Source organism: Saccopteryx bilineata, chromosome 3 (assembly GCF_036850765.1).
Source record: "Saccopteryx bilineata isolate mSacBil1 chromosome 3, mSacBil1_pri_phased_curated, whole genome shotgun sequence".
NCBI lineage: Eukaryota > Metazoa > Chordata > Mammalia > Chiroptera > Emballonuridae > Saccopteryx > Saccopteryx bilineata.
Genome location: NC_089492.1, coordinates 66142216 through 66154925, shown reverse-complemented (window position 1 = coordinate 66154925; position 12710 = coordinate 66142216). Strand labels below are relative to the sequence as shown.

Genomic DNA, 12710 nt, shown 5'->3' with positions numbered 1-12710 from the left:
TTGAAGATAATGGGATTTTCTATTGCAACTTTCATTCAATACATGCCCTGGAAATTCTCAGTGCATATCTTTAAACCAACGCTTAAAAGTCAACTGCCAGGCAAAGACCTTCCCCCCCCCCCTTCATGCTGTCTCCTCCAGCACTGTCATGTTTTTCTTTGACGCAGTTTCAAGGCTGTGTTTAGCATAGAGAGAGTCACTGATCTTTGAGTAACTGAGTGCCTCAGCACCTGAGCATGTGTTTGCTCAGCTGAAAACTCATGAATAGAAAATGTCCATATGTCACCTGGGATCTAAGCCACCAGGTTTGAATCAGCTTCTCCACATTTTAGATTTTCAGTCCAAACTTTACCAATTTTATTTCATGTCTGTCTTGATTTGAGGGATTTCACTAAACAACTTGTTCCTTGACATTACCTGTCTATTCCCACCTTCTCTACTTTGCTATCTGTCTTTTGTCCTTAACTCCTTATAGGTTCTTTGATGACACCAACACTTCAGGGGTGTCCAGTATATTTCATCAGTCTCCCCAGTTCTTGGACACTCACTGGAACATAATTGTTTTCTCTTTGACTTATTTATCCCAGACACTGAATAGAGTTTTATTTGAGTATTTTAAGTTATTTCTGGTGTTTTATTCTGAGGCTACCCCTTAGCAGGGCACACAGAAGACCAGGAGGTGGAGAACTTTCTCTCTGTTCTATTCTCTGCTTCTTACCAGTCATCTCATCCTGTTGAGAACCATTTCATACCTTTCCCAACTATTCTTTCCCTTCTAAACTCTGTGCCAATGCTTTAGTTTTGAAACTCAACATCTGTTGTATTATTGTAAAATTCTAGCTGTCTCCCTGCCTCTATCCCATTCAGATGATAAGAGTTATCTTCACATATAAAATATTTTTTAAAAATATCTAATCATGGCCCTGGCCAGTTGGCTCAGCGGTAGAGCGTTGGCCTGGCGTGTGGGGGACCCGGGTTCGATTTCTGGCCAGGGCACGTAGGAGAAGCGTCCATTTGCTTCTCCACCCCCTCCCTTCCTTCTTCTCTTTCTCTTCCCCTCCCGCAGCCAAGGCTCCATTGGAGCAAAGATGGCCTGGGCGCTGGGGATGGCTCCTTGGCCTCTGCCCCAGGAGCTAGAGTGGCTCTGGTCGTGGCAGAACGACACCCCGGAGGGGCAGAGCATCGCCCCCTGGTGGGCAGAGCATCGCTCCTGGTGGGCGTGCCAGGTGGATCCCGGTCAGGCGCATGCGGGAGTCTGTCTGACTGTCTCTCCCCGTTTCCAGCTTCAGAAAAATACAAAAAAAAAAAAAAATCTAATCATGGTATTGTTTTGCTGAACTCTTTCACTGGCTTCCTACAGCCTTCAGGAGAAAGTCCCAAATCCTTGACCTAGCAGGTAGGACCTTCCGTTCTCCAAACCCATCTCCCCCTCTAGCCTCATCTCCCAGCTCCACTTCCCTCTCACGTCATTGCCCAGAAATAGCAATCTACAAACTGTGACCTCCCCTCCCCCCCGTGTCGTATGCTATTTCACACCACTGTTACATTTCCATACTATTCCTTTGCAATGAACCATCCTCTCCCCTTCCATCACTTGGTAAACACTCTTCATGCTTTAAATCCTACAGCAGATGTTACTTTACACCCTAGTCTCTACTACCAGGATTCAAATCCTTCTCCTCTGTATTCCTTCTGAATATGTGAAGATCTATCCCCAACTTAACACTAACATGGAAAGGCAGAGAGAGCTGCTTCCTTCCTGCAACTTTTCCATGCCACCTGCTTTCCTGCTTCAGGTTCCCAGAGGAACGAGGTAATTCTTCCAGTGCAGACAAAAGAGAAACAATTAGATCAGTGAGATTCCCATAGTTCTCTAATCTGCGGATGGGGAATATGGTTTATGACATTTATTGAAGTTATAAAGCCCTCAGAAACATTCCAGAAAATGATTAAAATTTTATTTTGCTTTTAATGTAATTTGGCCGAGTTATAAAAAACAGTAACTACAGTCTCTTTAAAAGAAGTTTTAAGCTCTGGTCGGTTAGCTCAGTGGTAGAGCATCGGCCTGGCGTGCAGGGGTCCCAGGTTTGATTCCCGGCCAGGGCACACAGGAGAAGCACCCATCCGCTTCTCCACCCCTCCCCCTCTCCTTCCTTTCTGTCTCTCTCTGCCCCTCCCGTAGCCAAGGCTCCATTGGAGCAAAGTTGGCCCGGGCGCTGAGGATGGCTCTGTGGCCTCTGCCTCAGGTACTAGAATGGCTCTGGTTGCAACAGAGCAATGTCCCAGAGGGGCAGAGCATCGCCCCCTGGTGGGTGTGCCGGGTGGATCCCGGTTGGGTGCATGAGGGAGTCTGTCTGACTGCCTCCCCATTTCCAACTTCAGAAAAAAAAAATACAAAAAAAAGTTTTAAAGATTCATGCCCTGCTTAATAGTTTGTAAAGTAGGTTCTATATTTATCACTTTTCAATAATTACATATAAATAAAATTTAGTGATGTACATACTTAAATTTTACTAATGTGCTCCAATAGTAAAATTGGGTTTGGCAAATAGATGAATAACTATCATTAATTTAAATTAGTTATATTTAATAATACATTAATGATAACATATTAAATTAAATATAATAGTAATATAATACATACAGATATAAAATATTAAATATAACTATTATATACTTAGATTATTTTATGGTGTTTATTATATTATGATTACCTGGACTTTTACCATTTTAGGACGACAGGTAATCATGTAACAGCTCTTGTTTTAAATGTCCTAAAGTACACATTGGTAGTTACAGAATACTCATGGGAGTGTAAAATACAGCATAGGAGATACAGTTGATAATATAGTAATAACTACATATGGTGCCTCGTAGGTACTAGAAATATCAGGAGAATGCTTGGTAAAGTATATAATTGTCTAACCACTTGGTTATATACCTGAAACTAATACAAAATAATATTAAATATAAGCCATAATTGAAAAAAATTTTAAAAATAAAAATAAATGTACTCAACTTAAGGCTTGTCTGGCCAACACTTCATGATTATTGGAAGTCAGAACTAGAAACCACTGCAAGGAGAAGTCATTCTTGTAATTACTGTTTTATTCTTTCACAGTAATCTAATTTTAAGAAAACAATGAACTTTTAAAGTAACAATAATTTAATGTATTAATATTAATGATTCATATCAGATACAAAGAAAAATCTAACAAATATATATACAAATTTACCCTTTAAGGTAGAGAACTTTTATAAAAATAATGGGAAAAAGTAAAATAATAAAAACTTCTATTATCTTTGAAATATTTTATTTCCTCCTATAATTTTAAGAGACTATACCTGTAGTATTTATCTGATTGATTAAATTAGCATAAATTATGTTTTATTTGCTTATTTTACAATTCAGTATAATTTGAAATTCTAGGCTAATTTTTCTTTTATTCCCCACCTTAACTAAGGTAAAATTGACAATTAAAAAGTGTGTTACATAAAGTGTACCACTTGATGGTTTGACATACATATACACTGTGAAATATACATCACAGTCAAGCTAATTAATATACCTATCATCTTTCATACTTACCATTTTCTTATTCTTCTTTGTGTGTGTGTGTATGTGTGTGTGTGTGTGTGTTTGGTGAAAACACTTATGTTCTACCTTCCTAGCAAATGTCAGCTATATAATCCAGTATTGTTAACTATAATCCCATTGTTGTACATTAGATCTCCAGAAACTAGTCATCCTGCACAACTGAAATGTTGTACCGTCGACCAACATCTCCCCATTTCCTTCTTCCAAGCCCCTGCTAACCACTGTTCTGCTCTCCATTTTTGTGAGTTTGGTAGAGTAATTAAGATTTCTACTTATATTCTGAGTAAGATATATTCTATCTTTCTCCCAGAGCCCCATTATTATAGTATTTTATCTTTTATTTTCAAAAATTAGGGCACATTTTTTTTCATTTTTTTGTTTTGATTCATTAATGATTTTATCAGATGTCAAAAAATGAGAACAGTGGGTTTAATTATAATCAAATATAACCGTGAAAGGACAATAATCCACTGAAACTACAGCTATCTTTAATGATAATTTTAAATGGCAGTTCTGTCATTCTTATTATGACCTTTATATAAAAGAAGCATTTTAGACCAATGTGTTTCAGATTCCTGAATATGGAACATATATTTAGAACTTCTTATTTGGAATATGCAGTAGCTTGAGATCATGAGTCAGCAAAAATGCTTCTGTTCTATTTAGGCACCTTTCTGTAGACTTAAAATTCAAGCATTTCTACTAATCTTGTTACTGAATCCTTCAAATCTTTTTGTGTTGTTTTGCACAAAAAGTAAATGGACACATTCAAAACCTGTATTTGCTTATTTCAGTAATTTTTTTCTGCCCCATAGATTCTAACCTATATATAGAAATCCCCAGAGTAAATCTCTTCCTCTTGGTGCTTCAACTGCAAGTGAAGAAAGCTGCCATTTCATCACCCGCCTTACTAAGACTCTGATGACCTATGTCAGGTTACCTTGAGTGACCCATTTTTATAAGATTCTGCATTTTGTAATCAGGGCCTATTTTGTCAATTTGACCTCTGATGTCATAATGATGACAGGATAAAATATTGCCAAGAAAAAGTCCTTTAAAGTTCAAACAAAAGTGGCTTTCAAAATTGTTCATTAATAGTTACCTGAAAAATATTTTTTAAAAGTTGCTTGAATGAGTTGAGAGTCATTACATTGTTTATCATCATTTGAAATAAGAAGCATTTCATTAACTAAATTGGTAATACATATTTCTTTTATTTACTTATTTATTTATTTATTTATTTATTTATTTATTTATTAAATGAGAAGCAGGGAGGTGGGGAGGAAGAGGTACACTCCCACATGTGCCCCGGCATGAATCCATCTGGTTAAGCCCCCCATAGGACAATGCTCTGCCCATCTGGACACTACTCTGTTGCTTGGCAACCAAGCTATTTCAGTGCCTGAGCAAGGCAATGGAGCCATCTTCAGCACTCAGGGCCAAATTGCTCAATCATTTGAGCCATAGTTGTGGGAGCAGTAAAGAGAGAGGGAAAGAGGAAGAGAGAAAGATAGAAAGAGAGAGAAGGGACAAAGGTGGAGAGGCAGATGGTTGCTGTCCCTGTGTGCCCTGACTGGGAATTGAACCCGGGACTTCCATATGCCAGGATGACATTCTACTGCTGAGCCAACCAGTCAGGACCAGTTAATACATATTTATTTTTAGTTGTTCTGCATTTTCACTCCTGGATTTCACTTTTTAAAAAAATGCTTGTACTCATACCTTGGGTCCTCTACTATGGTCACATAATGCATTATATAACCTTTAGCTGGTTGGGAAGTGTTAGGACAAGAGTCTCAAGGTCTGAAAGGTTCTTACTAAATGCTAGTCTTGCTAAATGTTAAAATGTACCACAGTATTTTGCAGATGCAGCTTGACAGGAACTCAACCCCTAAGTATAGTAGCCTGCAAAGAAAAAATTAATGTATAATTAACCAAGTAGTGTCTAAGCAAAGGCTGAGCCTACCTTCAGGGAAACAGAGCTTTGGATACAAATCCCCTGTCTGTCTCCTTTACTTGCAAGGGCAACAAACATGTCTAGTTCTTGAACAGAAGACTACAAGAAGCAAACCCTTCAGTTCGTTAACATAAGGTGAAGAAGGATGACCGAGAATTTAACCATTTGTAATAATGTCAAATGTGAAAATACATCTCAATTTCCAAATAACAAAATAAGAGATGCATTTTAGAAATATACCCCTTTAAGTTAAAAAATTTATACTATATCTGTATCTATATCCCTTTAGTTCTTAAAACTTTATATATGTTGAAATTAACATCTTCAATGTATTAAAAGAAAGCAATCTAACACTGGAATACATGGATGGTGGCTAGCTTGATGTTTATCAACATCATGTTTTTTAATGATGAGAACAGGTCTGTGTTGACACAGACTGTTTCTTTCTCACATCTGTCTGTGATTCTAAACAAAAGAAAGCAGTAACATTGACACGCTGGTGAATCCCTGATGCAGTGACCCCTCCCGATGGTTGTTCACAAGTCCTACTAAATGTTAGTAAAATATGCAGGACCTATATACTGGAAAAAAATTCACCCTCACAACAATGCATGAAGATAAAAGGTAATTTATGTGTACAGACCTCTAAGGTGTCATTAAAGACATCACAAGTGAGTCAGAAGCATGAGTCTTGTGCCCAGATCACCGCCTTCCTTCAGGTCCATCTCAGAGCTCTGACATCATCAAAGCCCATTAATAGTGAATACAGAGAGTGTGTGAACAAAAACCTAGAATAAGCCCTTAGAGGAAAAAAAATGATTCTAGATTCTTGTCCTCACTAAAAATTTCTCTGACATGCTTTACAGGTAGCTTCTGGAAACTTTCACCCACTGTTTGCCAGGGAAGGAGGCAGAAGCCAATGGAGTTGGGAGGTGGGGCATGATGTCTTTTGGGGGGGCACACTAAGACTCAGGCCACAGTTGTTTTTTTTTATTTATTCATTTTTTCTAGAGAGTTGAGGGAGAGACAGAGAGAGAGAAGGGGGGGAGGAGCTGGAAGCATCAACTCCCATATGTGCCTTGACCAGGCAAGCCCAGGGTTTTGAACCGGCGACCTCAGCATTTCCAGGTCGACGCTTTATCCACTGTGCCACCACAGGCCAGGCAGGCCACAGTTTTTATAACATTTCAGTATCCTGATTCATAATAGTTACAGAAAAATAGTTGGATTTTAAGTAGAGGTGGGAATAAAGAACCAAAACAAAATGAAATAGCGCTTTGAGTGGAAGGACGCTGCAGCCTGAAATCAGACGGACATTTTAGAAGTCCCTGTGGCATGCTTTCGGAGTGCCAGCAGCTTCAATTGGCAATGGGATGGAAGAGAAATTTAAAAGCAAAAGCGCAGATTCAGTGCAATAAAAACATTCACTTTGGCAAAAACTTGTCGATAAGGCAAGTGTATAGACAATTATATAGCATAAATTTTGGTAGAAAAGGAAATTAAAAAGATATCCAAATGTTTGTATTTGTTAACCAAAGAAGTATAAATTAAAGCGCTACTGATATACCAGTGCACAACTAGGAGAGCAACTGATATATACAGGGCAAGGCAAAAGTAGGTTTACAGTTGCTTCTATGGAAAATAATACAATAATAAGAATTCAAGAATAAACTGTTGCACACACTCATAATTGTAAACCTACTTTTGTCCATCCCTGTCAATGGGTTTTAATACCTTCTGCAGACAAGGTAAGGGTGGAGAGTTCTCACAGCCACCTGACCTTACAGCTGTGTTGTACATGTGGACAGTCCTTTTAGGAACCTGAACAATAATATATATACCAAAGAGGTTTGAATTCCAGTAATTTTACCAGGAAGATATTTTTGTTTTCTTTAAGCTTAATGAAAAATAAAATTGAAATTTGAACAACTACCTAAAAAAAAATAGATGCCTCTTATATGCAAAGAATAAAGAAGAGAAACCACCAAAATGATAGTTGAGTAAACTATGATATAATAACTAGTTGGGATATTATGTAAAAAATAAAAGTGAAAATGAGAAAGTGGGTGTACAGTTTGAAAATATATACATAGTTGCTATGAGCATAAAGATTATTAAACTATATATGCTAATAACAGTGTGTTCCAATGTGTGCTGTTTGATATAAGTTGCAAGAGACGATGTAAAATAAAAATAAAATAAGGCATGTCAGGATAGGAAATTTTGAGAATTTTTCCATCATCAAACTACCTTTTAATAACATGTTTATATTATTTAAAAGGCAAAACCTGATCTTAAAAAGAGATGCTCTGGTTTTTCTGTTATTCAAAGACAGTGAAACTATTTAACATAAGTAGGTTGAAGGGAATGTGGACAGGAAAATTCATCAGTGGAATTGTAACTTACACAAAGGCTTTCCCTTGGAAAGAGAATTTAATAAAAGCAAAGCCAGGCCAAATGCTATAAGATTTTAATAATTTATCCTGAGTTTTATTCCAACTAATCTCACATTCCCTGTATGCAGCCCTGCCATCTGATTCAGGTTGGCATAAGACACCTAGACATTAATGCTAAGTCTGGCTTTTCACACTGAGAAACCTCATTATTCCCTTTAATATCAAACACATGCAGTATGGGCCTGGCCAGTTGTCTCAATGGCAGAGCATCGACCCATCATGGGGATGTCCCCAGTTCGATTCCTGGTCAGGGCACACAGAAGAGGTGCCCATCTGCTTCTCTACCCCTTCCCTTCTCCTTTCTCTCTATCTCTCTCTTCCCCTTCCGCAGCTAAGGCTTCACTGAAGCAAGGTTGGCCTGGGCACTGAGGATGGCTCCTTGGCCTCTGCCTCAGGTGCTGGAATGGCTCTGATTGCAAAGGAACAATGACCCAGATGGGCAGAGTACTGCCCCCTAGTGGGCTTGCTGGGTGGATCCTGGTCTGGAACATTTGGGAGTCTGACTCTCTGCCTCCCTGCTTCTCGCTTCAGAAAAATACAAAACAAACAAACAAACAAAAACATATGCAGTATAATTCAATACTTTAAACATATTTCAGATTCTTTTTGCAAATAAAGTCAGAAAATTGACTAACATGGATACTGTATTGTTGATAATTTCCCATCTCAATTTTAAAAGTAAATGATGGAGCCTGACCAGACAGTGGTGCAGTGGTTAGAGTGTTGGCCTGGGACGCTGAAGATCTAGGTTCAAATCCCCGAGGTCACTGGCTTGAGCATGGGCTCACCAGCTTGAGTGTGGGGTTGAAAGCTTGAGCATAGGATCATTGACATGACCCCATTGTCTCTGGCTTGAGCCCAAAGATCATTGGCTTGAAGCCCCTAGTCGCTAGCTTGAGCACAAGGTTACTGGCTTGAGCTGAAGCCCCTTGGTTAAGGCACATATGAGAAAGTAAGCAATGATCAACAAAGGTGTCATAATGAAGAATTGATGCTTCTCATCTCTCTTCTTCCTGTCTGTCTGTCCCTCTCTCTATCTCTGTCTCTCTTGCTAAAAAAAGAAAAGTTAATGATGGAAATAGGTTGTATAATATTTATTCTGACTAATACTGAACTTTTCCCCTTTGTTCGAACCATTTCTAATGTTAGTGCAGGTGTGGATCTACCGGGGTTTCACTCTAATTGTCTGAATTACGATTACTGAGGAATTATTTTAGAACCAGTCTTATGAGATTTGTTTCCAGCATGAATTAGCACACATCTTATCATCATGAAAAATCTTAGCATAGCCTTCACTAAAAGGTTAAAGATAACGTTAAAGTCTGAATTTATTCTGTATAATGAAAAAACAAAATCATTCCATTTTCAAATAATTTTAGCCTTCAGTTCAGCATCTGTGCCTACATGTCAGCAAATTTCTCCAAAATGAGCTAACTAAAACTATATTTATTTTGAATTTGTAGAAATGGAAAAATTAAAACCACTTGCAAATTCCAATGTTACTTGAGATTTGAACACATCTATCAATAAATAAAGCAATTATAAAACAGCTGTGGGACATTAATCTTTTTCTCCTATACAATGTCAGTCAAGTTCTCATTTGCCTCTTAGACTGAGAATAATTTGGACAACTTGGTCATGGTTCTAGAATTAAATCACAAATTTACTTGCATTAAGTTTCAGTAAATTAATGTGGAGGTTGGCCCAGTGTATCCATCCAGTCCTCAGATATGATCTTGCACCAGGATAAGAGAAGAACACAAGTGATCAAAGCAATGACACTTGGCTGAAGCCACCATGGCCGCCCAGGCGTTCATTGACTGCATCAGGCACACTCCTGATTGGGTGCCCACATTTGCATGGATCGTCTCTGTGAAGATCAAATGCTCTTTCTCTGAGATATCTGCACAGCTCACACCATTTCCTACAGTTATCTTTGGAAGATGCTACCTCTTACCCCTCTGACTTCTAATCTTTTTTGTATTTATTTCATCTATCACATTATGCATTTATTTGTTTACTTTATTACCTGTTTCCCCCAACATGATGAATGCTATCTGAGAGTAGGGGCTTTATTTTTTCAATGCTCTATTTCCAGCCACAAGAACAGTACTGGCACATAATTGGTGCTCCATGCATATTTGTGTGAATGAATAATGAGTGAATATATAAATTAATTAGTGGAATTAGAATAGATAAACATGAGCTGATTATAAGGGAGAGATTGCTTTTCTGCTAATAAAAATAAGAAATAAATTTATATATGCAGTTGCAAACAATGTTTTCAATTAAGGTCTTAACATGCTTTTGATAAAGTACAAAGTACATGGCAATTAAAATGAAGAGGGAAATTCAGCATATTTTGTCAACCAAAAAAATGTGATGCTCTTGTAAGAAAACTAAAGTCTTGCCATATTTCATAAGTCAAACATGCTTCAAAGCTAAAAGTCAGGCATACCAAGTCAAATGGAAATTCACACGTGAGCACATGCTGCCTTGAACCTGATACAGCCAACCCCAGTTCAACCATCAGCTTCTCCATGGAAACTTCCCAGTTCTAACCATCACAAAGATCTATTTTCCCTTTGAATATTATTTTTTATTGGTAACTTTCTTAGGGCACTTACTTCTTCTTTTTTTTTTTTTTTTTAGGTGAGAGGAGGGGAGATGGTGAAGCAAAGTTCTGTATGCATCCTGACCGAGATTCACCCAGCAACCCCATCTGGGGTCGATGATCACGTACCAAGCTATTTTTAGCACCTGAGGCCTATGTACTCAAACCAACCAAGCTATCCTCAGCTACCAGGGCAGAGGCTCAAACCAATCAAGCTACCAGCTGTGGGAGGGAAAGAGGGAGGAGTGGGGGAGAGGAAAAGGGGAGAGGATAGGGGTGAGAAGCAAATGGTCACTTCTGTTGTGTGTCCTGACCAGGAATTGAACCCTGGATGTCCATATGTGGGGCTGATACTCTATCCACTGAGACACAGACCAAGGTCACTTATATTTTCTTACAATCTAGATTTATTTGTTATTTTGTTGTTGTTTTTTAAATTGTTTTGGTATCTTACTGTTATATTATTATTATTTATTATTAATTTTGTTTTTATTTTCTTTTATGTTACTCATACATTCATACTTTATGTCTCTAACATGAGCATTGCCACTTTATGTCACACAGCCAAGAGCACCAACTGCAATCCATGGCATGAGTTAAGTACCACAACCCTTTGAATAAATAACCACCATCCAAACATAACTGGCCTAGAACTAGGAAGAGACAGTGACAGCTGACAGAAGGTTCTCTGCATACCCAGATGACAATGAGGACAAAATTCTTCCCTATTTTCTATCTATATGGTTTCACTTCCTTGTGAAAATGGAGAGATGACAGAAGAGGAGCGAGTAATCATAAGAAAGGACTTGACATGTGGTTCTCCCTCACCTTTTGCAGCTTTGTAGCTATACAAATTCAGACACCTACCTTGGCTGTCCCAAACAGTTCCTGAAGACAAACCACCTCAGTAGGACCCATCTGGGGGTCCCCTTACATTTTCAGAAAGAACATACTATTTGGGCGCTCTGACTATAATGTTGCCAGGAGTGGGAAGACAGCAGTAACACCAAGGCAGCATCTGGCTCACTCAACTGGGTAACAGACTTCCAAACCACTCAAGAGTGAAATGTTTATCATATGTAAGAAAAGCATTATGTTTAGCTAGTTGAATCAGCTCCCACCAAGCAAATTCCTACAATGAATAAGGTCAATGTACAATTTTGTACCTAAAGTATAAATCTTGTAATATAAATACAAGAGAGATAACATTCTGGGCCACAGTGATATAAATGTAGGACTGCATTTGTTTGTATAAATAAATAGTCACAGCAAATATAGTAACTAAAGCCAGGAAATACTGTGTAAGAATTATCTAATTTCTGAAATCTTCTTCCAAATACATCAGAGTCCTCTGAATGTTTTCAGTTATAATGTCATGTTGCCAAAATAAAAGCCAGAACCACCAAATGAAAGTGGGCACAGAGAAGCCGCAGCCGGGGGACAGTCACGTACCGGTGCACGCCGCTGTTGCACATGATGACATGGCAGGCCCCCAGCCTGCTGCACAGCTCCGAGGACACGGACAGCAGCCCCACGCCCGAGGCGCTGCATGCTGTGTTTGCACAGGCTGCTGTGCGCTTCGACTTGATAAACGAGGCTACCAGTCGGTAAAGTTCATCCAAGGCATTGAGAGGCCTCATGAGCTGCAGAACAAAGGGACGAACGTCAAGTTCAACATGTTTAGTGGAAAGAAATTCTTTTAGATGGAATATAATTCATAGTTGTTATAGCTTTAAATAGTCTAAAATACTTCATTATGGAGGCAACAGAATTGGAGACTACAAATATTTATAATTATGTACACATTATTCCAGACAACAGCAAAAAAAAATTGAGGTAGGGAGATATACAAATGACAAAGCATAAATTAATGCTATGACCTATTTTTACCTTATCAACATAGGCAGCCTTGGATGTGGAGTTGGGTGGAGAATTTGACTTGTCCAAGTAGAATGCCCTGTCAGAAGAGAAAGAGCAAATTATCATGTATTGGGAGAAAAACTAAAATGCATGAAGATATACCTAAGTTTCATTGATTTCTTTTTAAAGACAAATAAATAAACAAAAGTGACAAACACTAGGATG

The 12710-nt window shown here is 38.3% G+C and overlaps 1 protein-coding gene across 1 annotated transcript in view; it reads right to left on the bottom strand.

Annotated features, from left to right (window-relative positions):
• Positions 1-12710, bottom strand: part of PREX2 (phosphatidylinositol-3,4,5-trisphosphate dependent Rac exchange factor 2) — a 283206-nt gene that overhangs the window by 22340 nt on the left and 248156 nt on the right. The window contains exons 37-38 of the mRNA XM_066266273.1: positions 12516-12582; positions 12078-12268 (exon numbers count right to left, since the gene is read on the bottom strand). Coding sequence (XP_066122370.1) covers positions 12078-12268; positions 12516-12582 — 258 coding nt within the window. The remainder of the gene's footprint in view (positions 1-12077; positions 12269-12515; positions 12583-12710) is intronic.